Raw genomic sequence first — 21283 nt, 5'->3', positions numbered from 1 at the left:
TACTCTGAGCATTGGTGTGCCGCAAGGATGTGTACTAAGTTCCCTTCTCTATGCACTCTTCACCCATGACTGTCAACCCATCGACCAATCAAACATTATTGTTAAATTTGTGGATGATATGACTGTCATTGGGCTTGTAACAGACAACAAGGAAGCTGCATATAGGTAAGAGGTTCAGAATCTGACAGCATGGTGCAACACCAACTACCTGGTCTTAAATACCAAAAAGACCAAAGAAGTTATTCTGGACTTTAGGACCACTAAAAAGACCAATCACAGTCCGATAACAATCAATGCAGATGCTGTGGAGAGAGTTGCCAGCTTTAAGTTTCTAAGAGTCACCATCTTAGAGGACCTGTCCTGGTGCTGACAACAACTTGGCTATAAAAGGCAAAGCACAACAATGTCTCTATTTTCTCAGGAAGCTAAGGAGAGCTGACCTCCCCCAGAAGCTGCTGGTTAATTTCTATAGATACACTATAGAGAGCATCTTAACTAACTGCATGATGGCCTGGTACAACAGCTGCACCAAGGCTGCTAAAGAAGCCCTGCAGCGGGTCGTAAAAACAGCAGAGGCCATTACTGGGACTGAACTGCCATCACTCGAACTCTTGTATAAGACTCGCTATGTGAGAAGGGCCAAAAACATTCTCAAGGACAAAACTCATCCTGGAAATTCTTTGTCTGAGCTCCTCCCGTCAGGAAGACGTTTTAGGTCAATCTGTGTACGCACAAACAGACTAAAAAATAGCTTTTTCCCATCTGCCATAAACTTTCTGAACTCCGAATCTCCTCAGTCTGAGATCAATTTTAATTGAACATGTGCAATAAGCTATTTTGGTACTGTGCGATATACTAATGTAATACAATATATAATATGTAATGTACTATTCATTAACAGGTGCAACAACAATTTATGCTGCTATACTTTGAGCAATAATAATTTGGTCTGGTTACTTGATCACTTACCACTGTATACGACATATTTGGAATTATTTGACTTTTCTTTAAATGCATCATGGGGCTGTCACAAAAAGTAATTTTGTTGTGTTACACAATGACAATAAAGTGCTTGAACTTGAATGTGAAAAACCTGGCATGGGTAACCTTTACATAGTTCTGCTATGTTGGCAGGGGATTTTTCTGGGTTCTCTGCTTTTTCTACCACATCCCAAACAATAAAAGCTAGCTTGAGTAGCTGGCAATTGCACCCCCAATTCCCCACCTCTTGTTGCTTTCTGAGTGTAAATGAATGTGCCCTACATTGGTCTGCTACCCCATTTAAGATCAGTTAATTACAGTGGCAAAGCAAGACTTTTCAACTGGTTGGCAAGGTTGTTAGCTTTCCACCCTCAATTCTCAACCAATGCTCTCACCTAGCACAAAGCGTACATAAGTTCCAAGGTTTTAGCATATGATCAACAAGAACTCTTACACTCCTCACTTGTGCTTACCCATTTTCTAGGAATATAGCATGTGGAGGAATAGTCTTGTGGCAACATGGTGCTATTTAGTGTTGATTGGCAAAATTCGGCAAAGTGCTCATCACAGTGAATATGCTGTGTTTGCTGTTGACCATGTTCATGAAATATTTTCTTATAAATTCACCATACCACCAGCTTAGACAAACATTTTTTTTTACCAGTGCCCCATAATGCTTTGTGAATCCAGAATGATATGATAGAGCTGCTGCAGCCAATGTTTGATAGCCTAGTACTAAGATAAAAATTGTGAATACATTTAATCACAAAACGTGCTTGCAGAAGGAAACTGGAAATGTGTTGGTGTGTTTGTGCCTTAAGGTAATGTCTTTTTGTGTGGAACTGTAATTGACCTGTGGGTAATATGTGAGCCTACCCTCTTTAATAGTATTAGCCAGTGTGTTGTGCAGTTGATGCAAACAGGATGGAGTAAAGAACACATATACTTTAGTGTTGTGCTTATTTAATAACAGTGGCAGTGAACAAGCAAAAGCGTCAGCGAAAAATAAACTGTGCTTTGAGGTTTGAGAAAGGTGAATACCTGCTATTGAATCTGCGGGGAGCAAACCTTAGTGAATTAATACTTCCTGACTGCTAGAAAATTTACTAATCTGATCCTTAATTCTATTAATTTTATTTCAGAGGGACACAGTAGCGCTGTGGTTAGGACTACTACCTCACAGCTCAGCTCATATTTTTTGCCACAATAATTAGTCCAGCATAGTTGGCAGACGTTTCCTTAGCTGTCAGGGATACCTAAATGACCATTACACCATTATAATACACTCAAAACTAGTTCAGCTATTCCTCCCCGCTTGATTGAGTTTGTTAAATTTCTCGCAGATTTCTGCAATTTCGCTGAGCTCAAAGCGAAGAGAATTCTGCAGGACATAACACTATTACTGTTATGAATTACTGGACAAATGGGTACACAATGGGTGCTTTTTTTTTACATTGCGTTCTAAAATATATTTCAGAGGTTCTCATCTTTGTGTCTTGGCATACCACTCCCAGGAATTTAAATGTTTTCAAGTATTACTATTTTTTATTCCAACTTAAATTGCTAAGTACTGAACTTTTATTAGGTAAAACTAAAGAGGATATTTCCTTATCCATACAAAAATATTGTACTTTGGAGTTTTAACAAGGTATTATGGGTATTTTTTCTTCATGTGTGTCTGTTTTAATGTTTCTTATGTACACCTAATTTTTCTTTTAATGAATGAGTAATAGTGTGATTTGATAATGGAATATAAATTAGAAAGCCAGAAAGTTCCACATATTTAATTTTCAAAATATGTATAGTTCATAGCTATAATTTCATGTTGTGGCAGAGAGGGGATTTCCATCTAAGGCAACAATAAATGGGGGAATTGTATTGGCTTTGGGGGATTTTAGTGTGGGTTTATAAAGAATGGTGTGATTATTATGGTCCTCCTGATTTATCTTGCTGTGCCGACATGCTAAATTTATTCACTTACAGTTTCTGTCAATTAATTAAAAAATAAATACTGCTTAAAACCATTACTAAAAAAATCAAAAGATAATGCCATTTCCTCAGGAATTAGTGAATATTAAATGCTTTAATTTACAATAACTTTTTATAAAAGCACATTTTTCCAAGCAGGTTTGTCAGAAAATCCCTTTGTCAAGTTTGTGACATTTCAGGTTGTGAGACTGCATCAGTGAGTAGAGGATATATTTGGTTAGTAGCATTTACAGAAGAGTAATGGACATGTCAGATTAATTCAAATTTCAAATGTCACATGGCCAGCAGTTTACTTTTCCAAATCTTTGTCTCCCTTTTAAGACTTGTCCCAACTTTAAGGCTACTTTTGTGAAATCAAACTTTAAGATTTTTACTTCAGAATTTCTAATAAACGATCTTTCTTCTGTTGTTCTCAAGCTACTTCACATGCGTGATCAGACTTTGTTAACGAGTATAGCGCTATATAAATGTAATGAATTATTATTTTTATATATATATATATATATATATATATATATATATATATATATATATATATATATATATATATATATATATATATATATATATATTAGTCTCCTTCAAAGTACTCTCCATTGGCGGAAATACACTTATCTAACCGTTTGTTCCATTGTTTGAAACATTTTTTAAATTCGTCTGAAGTAATGCCCATTAATGCTCTGGTCGTTTCTTGTTATACCTCTTCGACGTCAGCAAAACGCCTTCCTTTCAAGTCTTTTTTGATCCGAGTGAACAAAAAGAAATCACATGGAGCTAAATCCGGTGAGTAGGGTGGGTGGTTCGGGGTTGTCATACCGTTTCTTGCCAAAAATTGGCGAATGGTGAGAGCAGTGTGAGATGAAGCATTGTCATGTTGAAAGAACCAATCGCCCGACTCCCACAAATCAGGGCATTTCCTTCTCACACTGTTGCGCAACGTACTTTTACAAAAAAATTCACTGAACACAAGCACAACCTTCCAGACTGATGGCACTTGGCAGACTGACTTGTGAGGAGTGTAACTAGATCGCCCTAGCGGCCCAACCACGTACTACAAGTACCAACCTAACAACAACAAAATTCCGGTTATTTTTGGGTCCCCCCTCGTGTATATATATATTTACAATAACGGGCGCTAGAACAGTAGTGCATAAACATTAGTAGGAACAGTCTATATTAAATGGCAAGGGACTTTGACCTAATTCTTTTTGTTGGTCGTATTTTTCTTTCTTTCAGCCTTTCTTTTGTTGATGTTTACATGCTGAGCTGACCGTTCTTCGTGGGCTGCCGCCGTGTATTGTGTGTCTTTAATTTTCTCTATTCAATAAGGGCGCGCACAAAAAGGCGAGCTTCAAAAGGGCGACCTCAATTGAGCGCGGCGAATAAAGGCGTTCGTAGATAATTTAGTTCAAATGGCTCTGGAATATGTGAAGAGCAACAAAGGTGCAGATCTTTATTTACGCGCGCTTTTATTCGCTGCGCCCAATTGAGGTCGCCCTTTTGAGGCTCGCCTTTTTGTGTGCGCCCTTATTGAAGGATACTGTCTTGTACGTCCGCTGGCTTGTACGTCCGTAATATACCTTTAATTTTCTCTGGCGGTAATACAGGCGTGCGCGTCGGTAATATACCTTTAATCTCCTCTGACAGTAATACTGGCTTGTATGTGGCTGTAATATGCGTCACTGTATTGTGTACCTTTAATTTCCTCTCACAGTAATACTGGTTTGTATTTCCGTAAAACGCCTCTAACTTTCTCTGACAGTAATATCGCGCGTCGCACTGTGCCCCGCGCATGCGCACTTTACCAGAAGACACCCACACACGGACACCTGGACGCACATAGGGATTTTATATATATAGATATATATATATATATTCATAGGTCTGAATCACAATCTTATTTGCATGGTTACCTACCAGGTAACACTTGTGTTTGGTTGGCCAGTCGGCAAACATCAACCATGTCTTCTCAGTTGTGAGAAGCAGATCATACTGTAGATATGTAATGCAGTACCTTCCGAATAATACAAATAGTACACGACTCATGTTTCACACAGCTTTGTTTCCCTTAATGGGGATGTTGCCTCTGACATTGACCCAGGACAGCTGGTTTGCTCACTTCACAGGGTGACAATGGGAGAATTACATTCATTATGTCTGAATCACAATCTGATTATTTGGGTGGTTATATACTGTATATGAGCCTATATAGAGCCTTTATATGAGAATGTACCAGAATATTGTTAGATAGATTATATTTTTTAATCTACTTGTTTTGAGATGTTTTTAGGATCCCTGTTAGGGTGGGGTCTGGAATGTGTACATCCCTGTCCACCTCCTTAATGGCTCCTCCAGTGGTTGACTTCTATGTGCTGAGGACTCAAACTCAGGCTTCATGCAAAGTGAAAAATAAAAAATGATTCTGGAAAATGAATGAATTTGATATAATATGGGGTTACTTCCAGCCAACAACATTTCGTAACCTATGCTGTTGTCTTTAAAAATTAAATGTTCAATTTTAATTAAGGAAAGGTTTTGTTTCATATTGATATTATTTTATTTGATGTAAAATAGAATTGACAGTCCTATAGCTCCTTTTACATTTCTGATTTTTTTTTCTTTTTCTGCTTTTCTTCTACAGCCTTTGTACCCAAGATAAACTCCCTGTATCCTTCCAGTCATGTGTCCTGACAAAGGACTGTGAGGTAACTGAGTGGTCTGAATGGGGCCCATGTTCTAAGGATTGCTATGATATGACCTCACCTAAAGGATGGCGCACCAGAACCCAAACAGTAAAGCAATTTCCTGTGGGAGGAGGAGCTGAATGTCCAGAACTTGAGGACAGAGAGCCATGTGCCCCTCAGGGCGATGGCATCCCACCATGTGCTTCGTAAGTAAAACTGTGGAATGTGGTATTTGGGTGGATTGAGCGAGAGAAACTTGCCTAGTCTGGCCATAAAGCAAATATGTCAGAAAATGTTACGAAAAGTGTTCATTTTCATACACGTTTCTTATATTCTTCCTTTATAGGTATGAAATAATTAAAAATATGCATATTCTGAGTTGGCATGGTGGCACAATAACTAGTGCTGTTTCTCCAGAGTCCTTGGTTTAAATCACTGCCTGAGCGCTGTGTGATTTTATATTGTAGTTCTGGTGCCAAATGCCGATATAGATTAGATTGCTCTTTTGTTTAGCTTAATATCCTTAAAAGGACTGCTCGCTATTGCCACACAGGTTGGAATTTTACAGACTTCCCAGCAGCTGGTGCTGAAGCTACTCATTTACATGATGGAACACCAGCTCATAGTGGTGGCAACTTGTCCTCAGGCTGATGCAATTTGTTAGCGCCATTACATAGTCTTTCCAATTCCATGCAGTGCTACACAAACTCTTTCAAATGATGGGGTGGTCTTCGTTTACACAGCAAATATGCATTAGTGTTAGGCAATTCATTGTCAGATGGCACAGCAGGAATGTTGAGTGTTATGCTGTCATGTGGTGTAGCAAGAGTGTCAAACTTCATTTCTGTGCAGTAATCTGTCCATCATGTGTGGGTAGGCAAACCACCTTGCATGGAGCTGCAGATGTACTGTATATCTTGGCTGTCATCCTTCACTGAACTAACAATGCAAATGGTGTTCCATGTCCAAATCTCAGCTTTGAGATTCCTCCTCTATGACTGCTCTGTAACGCCTCTACGATCTGCCTTGTTTACCTGGGGTCAGTGTCAACTCCATCTGACACACATTTTCCCATGAACCTGCATGAGCCTGAAGCTCCACTGGAGACTACACACCCAGGTCAATGGACCTTAACAGATGGAGAAGCAAAGGTGGCAATCTCTCATTTGTCTTGCTCCCTATACTGAAGCTGTAAATGGCATTTCAGAACTCAGCATCAAGACTCTCCAGCAAATCTTCAGAAGTGCCCAGGAAGCCCATTTTGGTCTCTGAGGCACTTGGTGCTTTGCTAAATTGGAAAGTAGGTTTTCCTTGCGTCCTGCTTTTGACACTAATTTAGTGCCGACGCCAAGTACTAATATGGTTCCCACTCATTACAATGTTATTTTGGGTAGCTCACTCTCCTTAAAGGACCACTCCCTGTTGCCACACAAATTAGAATTCACTTTGTCATTTTTATAGGCGTCTCTGCAGTTGGCTGTAAGGCTGCTCATTTACACGATGGAATGCAAGCTTATAGTGGTGCTGTCTCATCTCAAGGCTGATGCAACATGTCAGTGCCATTACAAAATGTTCTCCCTATATTTGTCTGGATTTTTTCTTGAGGTGTTCTGTTACTTTTCCTCCAGGATCTAGAAGATGTGTGTTTTAGGTTTATTGGTGACTTTAAATTGGCATTGTACTAGTAAGTGTGGGAGTACATGATGAGCACTTTGACAGATCAGCATCTTATCCAGGGTGCTTTGGTACCTTATGCCCAGTGCTGCCAGGATTGACTTTGGTGAGTGTGATATACTGATCTAAGCAAGTTAAAAATAGATGGTTATTGAAGGAAAATTCAAGATCCATTGTTGCATTCTGAAATGTGGAAAATGCTTTAGTCTTTATGTTGTCTTATCACAGTAGAATAGTCAAGAGAGAAGAATTGTGTCTTTCTTATCATTCGTATGGTGAAATTGCATGCATGCCAACACAGTATTGAACAAGTTAATAACCTATGTAAAAATTCTTATATGGCAGAGCTTTTAAATAGAATGGTTTGCTTTAAATTTCCTGATTTTATGTCATGCCCTCACGCACTCAATGCTAATAGTGTTTTAACTCAAGCATAAGACATCCATGAGTCCCTGGTAGTTGCTGAAAATCAGCTTTCTTCCTTCATAGTTCACATACATTAAATTATCGTCTCAGTGTCTGAAATCATGAGCTGTGACTAATGGCTTGAAGCAAGGTGTCTATATATAAATCTTTAAAACCAATGAGTAATTCCTCTAATAAGAGTGTGAATCTGTAGATTCATTCTGTGCTGCTTACAACATCTTTGTGCCTATAACTGTATGTGTATTTTTTTCCACATTGTGTTTGACTGCCCAAAGAAAAAAGGCATCTAATGCATTGGGCAGGCAGGCAGGCAGAGAGAGAGAGGCAGGCAGGCAGGCAGGCAGGCAGGCAGGCAGGCAGGCAGGCAGGGAGGGAGGGAGGGAGAGAGAGAGAGAGAGAGAGAGAGAGAGAGAGAGAGAGAGGCAGGCAGGCAGGCAGGCAGGCAGATAGATAGATAGATAGATTCTTTATTTGTCTTCAAGGGAAAATTAAGGTGTTCTAGAAGCTCAAAAAAATACAAATATAGCAAACAACAATCTCCGTAAACTCCTGTTTTGGCTAATGATAATGGATCCGTTGCCATCTACAGTAATAACAGACTTGCAAGTGGGAGTATGATGAATCGGATCTTCCCAGTTGTGCCACAGGTTTACATTTAAAGGTATTTACATAAAGCAGGTACAGCTTGTTGTATCCACAAATGAGACACATGACAGATAGTAAGAGAAGTCTGTCAAAGTCACCTCATATTCTGAATAATTCAGAATTATAGTGTTGGTAACAGAGTGAATCATTTTTGTTGCCGAGTCCCAGTTTGCAGAGGGAGTAATATAAGCATTAGTCAGGATGATGTAACTCACCTTCCCATCTGACTCCTTTTTTTTCCACCTCTGTCCAAAATACTCTCTGGAAGAAGAAGTTTAAGCCGATTCTCCTCAATATCCAAATCACAACAGTAAATGAACGGACTGTGACTCACCCTGAGAGGTGACAAATAACAATTCCTCCATCTTATTTGAAAGCGATCGAACAGCCCTCATTATATGGAGACAGTCCTGTTCTGAATCCTTTCCACTGTACTTTTATCCTTGCTCTTGCTCTTTGCCCTTTGTGTCTTTGGAGGAATTGCTCCTCCGATAAGGTGTAACAGAGCTCCTTAGGCACTAGTGATCACAGTGCTACTAGCTAACTGTGACAATATTTAATATTCCCACTACTTTACTTTCCTCAGAGTGTTTTACTTCTACAGGTCTTGCAGGCGTAAGGTTTTCTGCAGATCCTCCTCACTCACCCTATGACTTCTTTCACATTTGCAAATTGTCTGAAAGTGAGTTGACACTCGAGTTTGCAATGACCGCAGCATATTGTCAATTTAAAATCCATTTATAAATTTCTAGTCACACCTAATCTTTACATTAGTAATTTAAAAAATATATAAAAAAACTTGTAAGTATGTAGAAATAAACAGAGCAAAAAACACAAAGCCTCTGTAAAAGCCTCTGCACGTCCCTGGAATACAATATGCTAATCTCTCAGAAAAGAGTGGCTTGCTGTCTACAAATTAACGGGCAGCAGCTGCCCCAAATTGCAGAATGAGAGATTGAGAAAAGAATTAACGTGGCAGCAGCAGTTTTGCAGACATTATACTACACACTGTCCATGAAGCCTAAGTTACAGTAAGTCCTTGGAAGAAACTTTAAATCTACCAGTTATTGTTCAATGATTTCCCTATCTATAACCACCGGCTCTGGATAGTGACCAAGAAAGAAATCATGAACATAAAACAAGGTTCCTGTACAGGGATGTTGAGTTCCTGCTCCTGAATTTGTTCAGTGACAAGAGAGCATCTTAATGTTGAACCACTGCTTTCCCAGATTGACTGGAAGCAACTGAAGTGAATTTTGAAACTTAGTGATAGTGCATTCTGCATACCCTACATGGACATGTTCTAGGCACAGCTCACAGGATCTCAAGAGGAGTGTGGGGACCTTGAAGGGATTATATTTCTTGGCCTTCCTAGGATTTCTCCAGGAGATGCTTCAGATATTTGCTGGGGATGGATGGCCTGTGGATGGCATTGTGTACAGAGGAATAAATGGACAGTAAGCATGACCTAGAATGGTCTACAAAGTTTTATTTTTGTTTCTAGCATCAGCTATACCACATTTTGGAAACATTGAAACTATGAGTATATGTAGCCATCAACAGTAATCACAATTTTTTTTTATTCATTTGAATTTATTCTGAATTTTTTTTTTCATTTGTGTTGCTCGTTCTGATTATTATGGCGGCACGGTGGCGCAGTGGGTAGCACTGCTGCCTCGCAGTTAGGAGACCCGGGTTCGCTTCCCGGGTCCTTCCTGCATGGAGTTTGCATGTTCTCCCCGTGTCTGTGTGGGTTTCCTCCGGGTACTCTGGTTTCCTCCCACTGTCCAAATACATGCAAGTTAGGTGCATTGGCAATTCTAAATATTGTCCCTAGTGTGTGCTTGGTGTGTGGGTGTCCTGCGGTGGGTTGGCGCCCTGTACGGGGTTTGTTTCCTGCCTTGCCCCCTGTGTTGGCTGGGATTGGCTCCAGCAGACCCCCATGACCCTGTAGTTAGGATAAAGCGGGTTGGATAATGGATGGATTCTGATTATTATACATTTATGTTATATTTGTATGTCTTCGTGGCACCATTTTATTTTTCTTATTTCTTTTAGGCATTGCCATTTCGGATTTGTTGTTTCAGGTCATGTTGTTTATCGTTGTTATGCCTGTTGGCCAAATCATGTGATACATTATGACATCACATTGCACAGCACAGTACTCATTTTGTCCAAGGTTGTAGATAAAATTTGTATATCTGCAAATCTTTGGTTAGTTATTAGTAAAATAAGGAAAGGATTATGAGATTGTCAGAACTGTTGCTTTGTTTTTCACCCTTAGCTTATCTCATATTTTAGTTTCTTGTGATAGGTTCTGTTTTTGACTTCATAGTAGGTTGACCATTTGCCTGTCCTCTGACAGTGAAACTACTTGGTCCTTAAAATTTTTTAATTTCCTCGACTTCTCTCTACTTTTCCAGTCTTTTGTCTTTGCCTTTAAACTAAGAGCTTTAGAGTCTGAATAACTCCATAACAATAATAGACAAGTAGTTTCTATCATTAAATTTCATTGGCTAAATTATATATCTGCTAGTCAAAGTACCTGGTGCTGCCCGGGTATATTTGTACAATGGGTTAAGGAAAGAAAGCATAGGTTTATGTATTTTTTAAATAGCAACCCTGTTGATATTGCTTGCTGTCCCATCCTTCATCTACCTCTTTATCAAAGTCTCTGTCCTCGTGAATCAAGAATTTGCTCTTTTTGGTTCAGATTGGATTCTTTTATTCTCCTATGTGTTGTACTTCACTTCCACTCTCAATCAAGCTTCACCCAACACCCCCTGCAAAAGCACACAGCATTTCTTTTTATATTATAATAGATAGAAGCAACATGCGCCATTGCCCAGGTAAGTAATGTTAAGCTCCTGTCATTCTGTTTGCTAGTCTGACTTCAGTCTGTTTGGATGTTTCACTTGCTCTGAGTTAACTAGTGACACAGGTTTGCTAACTGTAGCACACAAGAAAAAAAAACAAAACAAAAAAAACATTGGGACCCACAGAGTCAAACTTTTAGGTTCTAAAGTAGTCTAATTTGTCTGTGTTGTCATGAGCAACTATGTAAATATTGGTCCAGATTGTTCAAAGGGTGTAGGATTGTATAGGAAACAGACAGATTGATATGGGGAATAAATAAGGGAAATAAATAAATTGTCACAAGTTGATGTCTTCTTCAGCACTGTCTTTCTGTCAGCAACTGAAATGTAAAATCTTGTATTCTTTTATCAACTAAATTAACATACTTGCATCAAGTGTTTCAATACTATATTCATGATATGTCCATGAATTATTGTCATTTTCGTAAAGAAATTATAAACACTTGCCTTTAAGGCTCAGGGACTGGTGATTAATATCTTGGTGACGCTGTTCAATTGTAAAAGTGTTTTTCATTATAACCAAAATGCAAATACACTATGAGAGAAAAATAACTTTTGATATTAACTACCCTCTTGACTTTAATTAGGGTGGTGATTAACTATATTTATTTCCTTTAGATATTCATGGAGAGCAACAGAATGGAGTGAATGTCGTGTTGACTCTTTATTGAGTCAACAGGATCGCCGACGAGGAAATCAGACGGGTCTTTGTGGAGGGGGAGTTCAGAGCAGAGAAGTGTACTGTGTGCAGTCCAATGAAGATCTTCTTTCCTACCTAAATACACTCAAAGAAAAGGAAGGTAAGGATATCTTACAGTACAGGAGGAGTACTTGAGGTTTATAGGTTGTGCCAAAACTGCCCATGCAGTAAACGAAAGACAAAATATTAATATAAATATGTTTACTTCCCTTCTCAATAGGATTTCAGTCTTTGTTTGGACTTTTTTGCTGCTCATTGCTTTTCTGTAGTTAAGCTATACTGGCATTTACATATTTTTTAAAACTTGTTGCAATGAGTTTGCTGAAGAAAACTGGATATTAGATATAATTACACATTTTAGAGAGGGAGATGAGTGATGTGTCACTCATAAATACTGCATACAGTATCTTTGTTTTTAATAACTTGCAACATATAATGATAAAATCCTTTATTGTTTTGATTTTTACTGTAATCCTTATATCTACAGTATGTATTGGTCAAGGATGACATTTTAGATTTTGCAAATTTCAATCTTGCACATACTGTATATTCTCCAGTTGCATACGGTATAAAGCTACGCAATGAATGCAGTCCGTAACATGTGGAAAGGAATGCACTGAATATGTGGACAGTAATAAACAATCACCAGAAACTCCAATTTGAACAACCCATGTAACAGATAAAAATTTTGGGGCTGATGCAGCTGTGTGATTATAACCATATTACTGCATTCATTTTTCTTCTACATTTTGACGTTCAGGTATGTGTGTCATTTACTTCAAATCCATCACTCAGCAAACTTTAGATAATTTTGATATTTATTTATCACTGCCAGTTTTTACACATGGCCATGATACTTGGCCTAGAGCAAGTTCGAGAACAAAAGTTAAGTGAAATTTCTTGATACAACAAAGTAAGGAAAACTAATCTGCATGTTTTTTCAAAATATTGTTCATAATGAAGTGTTTGCTGCTTAAATAAGTTTATTTAATTCAATAAGACATTTTGTAATGTAAACAAGAGACAAGACAATATCAAAGAGTTGGGGCGCCAACCTGGTGACCCCATATAATTAGAGTAGTTGAAAGTACAAAATACACACAACAAGTTGTGGATGCATTTTTTCAAAAGAGAGCTCAAAATGGAACTAATTTCAAAATGGCCAAACTTCCATTCATATGGGTTCCAGGCAGGAAGAGGCAGGTCCAGGAGGACAGACAATGGAAGTGGCATCAGTGGTGGAATGGCTTTCACTCTTACATTCTGCAGAGGGGAAGTAAAAAGAAGGCATCAGAACACAGTGCCATCACTAGAGTTCTTAAGCTGCCTCCCATGCACACGTGTGTGACAGTAAGCCTACAAATACTCTCTATATACAACAAGCATTAAAGCACACAAGTTATGTGTATGCAGAGAAGCACGTAATTATACAAGCTATTTATCCATTTTTTCATTTTTCTTTTGCGCTTGCAGCTGTAAGTGCTGTGCACCCATCTAATATCACCTTCTTTCCACAGACAGCAGGATGTACTATTTTGTCCAGTGCTTACAGAACCAGTTTTACTACTTTTGCACATTTGTAGCTTAACAGTCTTACCATTACATATGAGCAAAAACATTGTCAAAGGTATATTTAATAAATACTCATTACTTTTAAAACAAGAAAGGTAATTTCAAATTATATCATGACATGCAAAGTGACATAAATGTGTTTACAATATAAGACAAATCTTAGCTAATAACAATATTTTGCTTAAGTTGTAAACTAAAACATTACCTGCAAACTACAAATTATATAGTCCTTAATATATTCTACAAACATTTATACATCACTTTGATACCACTACAACAAATTAGTGCTCATTAAGGTAGTTCATATCTGAAGATATCAATAAAAAATCACAGGACTTCCACATTTCTGCTATAGTTCCATTAATTTATTGCCCATCCATTTTTGAATGTTTTTAATTTATTAGTGATTTTTTTTATTTAAATTTTTTGTAGCTCTTGTTATTTTGATCAGTGTACCTCTATATGTACTGGTAACATAACTATTTCTTTACGTGAGTATAGTTAATCCTTGTGGTTTCCCATGGATCCCTGCTTTGCTCCCAGTCCAGTGTCTAGTTGCCCCTTTATTTCAGCATTAGGGAGACAAAAAATCTTCCTTGGTTGGTTTTGCTCTAACCGTGATGTAGCTACATATTTCATTCATCACTTCCTTTTAGGTGCATTACTTTTTCAGATCTTTTTTATACTTTTTTCTCATTTTTTATATTGCCATTTTCTTCAACACCTATTAGAGCTAATACTGAAATGTCGCCACATTTTCAACTAAGCAAGAATAAAACAGCATTATGACTATTTGTAAATAACATCAAAAAGGGTTAGCAATAAGAAGCATAGAAAATAAAAAAAATTGTGCTAATATTTCGGAAAAGAAAACTGAACGCAAAAAAAATAGCCTTTTGTGAAAATTTGCTTACATAGAAATTAAAGATTCGTGTTTGTGTAAACTGAAGAATGCTATTAAAATGCAACTGACTGTTCTCTAATGCAGTTATCTAAGTTCCAGCTGTTCTGTAAGCCCACGGCTGCATGAATGATCAGGCCTGTTTAGAAATCCATCCTTATCGCCGTGTGACAGGAATATTTCAAATCCACATGGAGGAACCTCTCATCGGGCCAGAAAGAGTTTATTAAAATATACAGTAACTAGCACTCTAATGTATCAATATGAGACGAAATTCTGAATATTAAGCTGAATTTTCTGACCAAATGAAAACCCATCTTTCCATGTATGCTTGAGGGTGCATCTCTTCACTAAGAAATAACATCAAATGTGTTTTTCCTAGCGATAAACAGATAAATGCTGCAGCTCCCTGCTGTGAAGTATGACACTTAACAGCTTAAAGTTTCAATAAAATTCTATATTATGTGTAGAAAAGAGGACTTTCCATTCAGATTAATAGATACTGGCTCAGAATATTCATGATGCCAGCAACCAATTGGCATTAAGGAAGAAGCAGTATTTAATTTTTGTTTCTTGCGTTCTGTGACCTTAATATATCATTTCATATTTGTAATAGAGATGTGTTTTGCCTGTTATTTCAGAAAGTCAGTTTCAGAGCAAGCTGAAGCCTAGTGTTGCACCCCTTCTATCAATCACATTTGAAATAACAGGTAGGTAATCAAGTTATTCTACCTGTCCATGTTTGGGTTAGACGGTTTCTATAATTTTGGCCGACACTGGCTGTCCACATTCAGCCATTCTGGTCATGACATTTTAAAGCACATATCTTCACGCAAGGATGTGAGCACAGAAATAGAAAGCAATCTGCTTTCTCATTTTATCATTATGGTTTACTTATGCTACATGTCTGCTCTGGGACATAATCTTGATTATCTGATTAAAAAAAATGGAAAACGTCAGAAAAATCTGTTTCTGTAAGTCACCGAGAAAAGATTTTACAATAAATGTTTTCCCTAGAATTGTGATATGATTTATCTCAAGATAGTATTAAAGGTGGATGTGGTTAAATGTCATTGCAGGCTGCTCCCATCAGATTATATTATTTAGAAATAATGATACAGTATGGTGCACAGAATTGTGTTGCTATAGACCCTGAATAATATGTTCTCTAGGAAACAAATGAGAAAAAGCATTAAAAGGATCACCTAATTATCAATACTCTTTACATAAAAATGAATCATTCTTAATCACTCCTCATATTGACCCAACTAACTAACCTTACATTATATTCCCCTACAGTACGTTGTTTTCATCAATTTTATATTTATACAATAAATCAGAAGCGTACAATTACAGAAAATGATGATTTAATAGGTACAAAGTGATTGGTTAGCTTTGAATCCAAACAAGAATTGTATTCATTATTTTTTTTTCTTTTTTTCATCAGTCTATCAGCCTGGGACAATTATTGGATTTTATATTTGAAGGATCAACAAGTATACATTGATTTGTGTGAATGTTTCTGTGATGTAATGGATAGTTTACTGACATTTTACTAATAATGATACCTTTAGAAAAAATGGTGTCTAACATTTAAATGGATTTTACATAAAGTATATTCCAGCTTTGCACAGAAACACTTGACATATGTTATTAATAGAAAGGAAAATGCCCATTTACGCTGTGAAATCAGGGTGCTTGTACTTTTTTATTTAAAATGCAAAGTACTGTGTATGGTTGTTGTCTACACCCAGCTGCTTTAATAAATGTGGTTCAGTCCTTAATTACAGTGTTAATTGTTATGTGCTAACAGAAATCAGATGTTTGAATGAGCTCAACTGGGTAAACTACCATTTATAAATGAAGCACTGGGATGAGAAGCAGGAGATGACTCTGGTTGTATCTTTGAGCTATTGTAGAGGGGACACCACTGAGGAATACTGAATAGCTTAAAGGCCAAATGCATCCATACGGGAAAAGATGGAATGTCACATGAAGCGCATAGCTTTGTGGCTTCTTTATTTTTTGGTGTTAATTATGCCATTGGTACAAGGGTTCCCTATTCTTAATGCATATCAGTTTTCATAGTGATGTTTAGCCAGTCCAAATCAATATCTATCTATCTATCTATCTATCTATCTATCTATCTATCTATCTATCTATCTATCTATCTATCTATCTATCTATCTATCTATCTATCTATCTATCTATCTATCTATCTACTTTGCAAAGAATCTGATCAGGCAAGGATGCCCTTAATTAATTATTTATTTTTTGATTCATTTTTATGTGTCCAGTCGCACAATTGCAAGGTCTGGGTAAACCAGGGTGTGACAGTGTGGGTTGGCTGCATTGCTTGGGTGCCTCTTGAACCTGACACCATTGATAGTCATGTCTGGATGAGCTTGGCCAATAAGCTAGGGGAAGGTATAAAGGTGCTCACTGCTTTTATTAAAAACAATTCAAAAATCAAAGTGTCCAAAAAGTTCAGTGGAAAGTTCATAATAAATAAATAATCCAGTAAAACATGAATTAGTGGAGGATAAAAACAATCAAAGAAACAATCCATTAAAAAAAAGGTTAAAACAACGCAGGAGTCTCCATAATATTCAGTCCCCAGTGCTTCCCTTTAAAACTGAGGCTTCTCTGGCTTATCCTACTAAGACCTTGCAGCACAGACAGACGTCAACCAACAGGCACAGACAACCTTCAGTCCTGGCCCATGTCCCTGCTGCCCAATTAACAGCCTTTCATGGGGAGCCACAGGACCCTGCTCTGTTCCACACTCACTGCTGCCTTTCCAGGCTCCACCCAATGAAATCATGCCATTCTGTCACTGCTGCCAATCACAACTCAACTAACGTATGGTATACGTTACTCAACTATAATCAAAGCATGGAGTTTGTATATTTTTCCCCAGGGTTTCCTGAATGTATTCCAATTTCCTTACACGTTCTCCCTGTGTCTGCGTGGGTTTCCTCCGGGTACTCCGGTTTCCTCCCTCAGTCCAAAGACATGCAGATTAGGTGTATTAGTGAACCTAAATTGTCCCTAGTGTGTGCGTGTGTGTGTGTGTGTGCGTGCCCTGTCCGGGGTTTGTTTCCTGCCTTGCGCCCTGTGTTGGCTTGGATTGGCTCCAGCAGACCCCCGTGACCCTGTAGTTAGGATATAGCGGGTTGGATAATGGATGGATGGATTTCAAAGAGGATATCTGGTGTCTTTAAATGGGTTTGATATTAGTTCATGTAGGTGGATATGGGATTGCGCTCCATGATTGATCCTACCTAGGGCTTGCTTCAACATTATGCCTGATGCTACTGAGACACATTCTGGCCCATCATATCTTCTCACTCTGTTCACTAATTGAATTTGCCTTAAAAGTCTACATGAAGGCAAATTGGTTTTCATTTCATTGAAGTAATGCTTTTGAAGGTTTAATTCTAAAACCTGATCAGCTAATTAAGAAGATCACAAAAGCAACTGTGAAAGTGAGGATAAGTGGAGTAAATGGCATGCATTATCATTATTCCTGTAACAAAGAAGCTACATTTTAAGCTCCAAAGGAGAAAAATTAGGAAATGTATTACAATGAAAATACATGTTTAAGAAATTAGTTCATTATCTGAAAACCAAACCTGCTTTGTCAGGATAACAGGCAAGCACTGGGTAGAGGGAAGGTATTAAACCTCACTTACATGCATATATCTCGGATGGCAGTCCATTGGGTGGTACTCTTACATGCATATATCTGTAAAGTCTGATAGAGGGCTCATTCTGAGCTAATTTAACATGCACATCTATTAGATCACGGGAAGAAGTCAAGATTTGGAAAGAACATGCAAATGCTACCCAGACAGTGTCTATGATGGTGCAGCAGATATGTACTTTTTTACTGGCACTGTTTATTTTATTAGGAAAAAATTAAGTAGTAGTCTAACTTTCAATAAATGTCAGATTTAAAGACAAAAACACCACAAAAAACAATAACATAATAGGTATATAGCTGTGCAGAATACCACATCAATTGTATCAACAGCAAAAGAATAATATCATAAGTTTAAAAGGCAATACATATTTAAAGAAAGCAACACACCAAATGATGAACAAAGAATGTTTATCCTTTATAGATTTTGGGTTCTTGTCTACTCTTTTGTGCCATCTGTCTGGTATTTTGCCTAATGGCAGGTTCTATGCATCCATATTCATGATGTCTTTACTGGAGAATGAAGGTCTGGAAAGCGTGTCCTTACACTTCTTAAGAGATTTAGTTACAGTTGCATGCAAAACAGCATTGTCTGGGATTAGAATGAAACATGCTGTCCTGGAAACTGTTTACCTCACTGTCCCAAAGTACATCAAATTTCAGTCACACCCAGGGTTTAACAAATGCAAATTGCAAATGCAGTTTTCTTTGTTAATATCAACTAAGCATTGCTTTATCATTTTGGGGTAGAAACAATTTCAACAGAGCTGGTTACAGTTATTTCCTGTGGCTCAGTTATTTAGCTCATGCCTAGATGTTGTTTCATTTACCTGCCTGAATGTGACAGCCTTTTGGCACACAGGTAACATTGCTTGAGTCGCTTCTCAACACTAGATGCCATCTTTCATATATAAACCATGGCACAGTCCAGTGTTGGATTACACTTCCATTTGTATGGGCCACATTATTCAAGATATGCTGCAGCTTCATTTACTCCACACACCAACTGAAATGTAGCATTGAAGAAGAACTGCAATTTGTATCATTCATATTTGCCCAGTGCTTGCTGCTTAGTGGCTCACAATATTTGTTCTGATTTGGTTTAATGATCACTCTCATGTATAGTGCTTCCTATTTTTCCTTATAATTCTTTCTTTTCAAAGCTTTCTTTATCGCCCACTCATTTTGCCATCAATCAGTCCTCAGATTGCACAGTGAAACTTACTTAAATGATTGATGTTTAAAAAGATTACCCAATAATTATTAGAAAAAGAAAGGATTCAGTTTCTGTCTCTTCTCCGCGTGACAGATGTAGTTTATTTGTTTTAACTAGTCACAGTTCTACAGTCTTCTGCTGATTGAATAAAATGTGTGCTCAGTGACATATTAATGTGTTCTTTTATCTGACACAAACAAAACGGACACATTCTAAATATCCAGTAATTCAACTGAATCGCCTAAAGAGCTGCATCATTTCACACGGAGGGTTGGTGGCCTGATTCAAGTGTCAAGCATGTCCAGCAGTAAGAAAATATCTTTTCTGAGGTATCTGAATATTAAGTCAGCAGTGCGTAAACAGTTGTGAACAGTTAGTGACATGCCACACTCCATATTAGAGGAAGGCCTTTCAAAGGGTCAGATCATCACTTGACAGATGTCACACAGGAAAAGTGTCATTAAAACTGCAGTTCCGCTGGATCCTTGATTTAAAAGCTTAAAAGCTGAGTGCCAAATATGCCAGGACGAAGATTAATGTACAGCTTAAAGCTTTTAGTTGTTTCATGTGCAGCTGTAAAAGCATGTAATTACAGCAGTGCTCGTAAACATCATGCTACATCACATTAACCAGTTTTATCACGAAAATGAAATTCTCAATTGACAAAAGGAATACAATAAATGGGTTAATATAGTTCATGTACAGTACATAAATATAATGCTAAACTGAAATGACTCAGCAGACTCTTGAATTTGTAGCTGAATATCAAGCCTACTCTCCATTAACTTTTTATGCTGTATGTGTGGTTGCAATGCCAAAGCTGTGAAAATGTTCCTTGACATTTGAAACAAACAATTTAAAAAATTCTCTTAAATATGTTAATCTTCATTAAGCTGGAACTACCTTATATCATTCATTTATACATTTCCTTAATTTAGTCAGTCCAATAAAGAGTTGTGACAAATCAGACCCTAGCCCAGCAGTTCTGGGCCCAAGACAGGGACTAGCTATCTATATACCCACTCACAGTAGGTCAATTTAAAGCTATCAAATAACTTAGTAAACACACCCTTCTATTTCTGCAGCAACTGCTCAATCTGCAGTATACATGGAGCTGACTGGCAACACTCATGGTAGGGGAGGGACTGGTCATTTTGAAACATATCCTGACTACTTCACTATAGTGTCTTGGGATATGTCCAACCTCTGTGCCTTCTGAAAAAATCAGAAAAAAATGTACTCAGTGGTCAAAGTATATAAGGCAGAGGGAACTTCCTGGCTCCTGCTGATTTAACAGTAGAGTACATGCAGTTCAGTACAGTAATGTAGTGTAAAGATACAACTGGGCCCTTGCTACTTCTTTCCTTCCTCTGTTATTTGTTTTAAAATATTACACGTCTTTTTTCTCATAACAAGGTTTTGACAGATAGCAAACATAACATAGTAAAATGTGCTGAAGTTCAGTTCAGGGTGGCATGGGGCTGAATTTGGTCTTGGCAGCATCTGACTCCAGTGAAAAAAAATTTAAAAAGATGTGATCTGGGAGTTTAATGCATTGTTTGTATGAGAAACGTAATTTTCAAATGATGAGTTCAAGTGTGATGCCCACAAATACATTTTACCTTTAACATATATGCCTTTCAAACCAGAGTCCCTTAAAATTTTCACAATAACACAGGTGCAACATGCACATACCAAACAGAACATGACCAGGTCAAAAATGAACTATGAGGCTGCCATACAGGTGGCGCAGTGGTAGTGCTGCTGCTTTACAGTAAGGAGACTGTGGACGATTGTGGGTTCGCTTCCCGGTTCCTCCCTGTGTGGATAGCGCTTTGAGTACTGAGAAAAGCGCTATATAAATGTAATGAATTATTATTATTATTAATGCCCACACCATAGTGCCACCTTTGGGA

General features: G+C 37.7%; 1 protein-coding gene across 1 annotated transcript in view; it reads left to right on the top strand.

Moving 5' to 3' along the window:
* Window positions 1-21283, top strand: part of thsd7aa (thrombospondin, type I, domain containing 7Aa) — a 486116-nt gene that overhangs the window by 271525 nt on the left and 193308 nt on the right. The window contains exons 3-4 of the mRNA XM_028817154.2: window positions 5612-5860; window positions 11894-12075. Coding sequence (XP_028672987.1) covers window positions 5612-5860; window positions 11894-12075 — 431 coding nt within the window. The remainder of the gene's footprint in view (window positions 1-5611; window positions 5861-11893; window positions 12076-21283) is intronic.

The sequence above is a fragment of the Erpetoichthys calabaricus genome, chromosome 13 (assembly GCF_900747795.2).
Source record: "Erpetoichthys calabaricus chromosome 13, fErpCal1.3, whole genome shotgun sequence".
Lineage (NCBI taxonomy): Eukaryota > Metazoa > Chordata > Cladistia > Polypteriformes > Polypteridae > Erpetoichthys > Erpetoichthys calabaricus.
The sequence above is the reverse complement of the archived record's forward strand: the minus strand, read 5'-3'. Positions and strand labels throughout refer to the sequence as shown.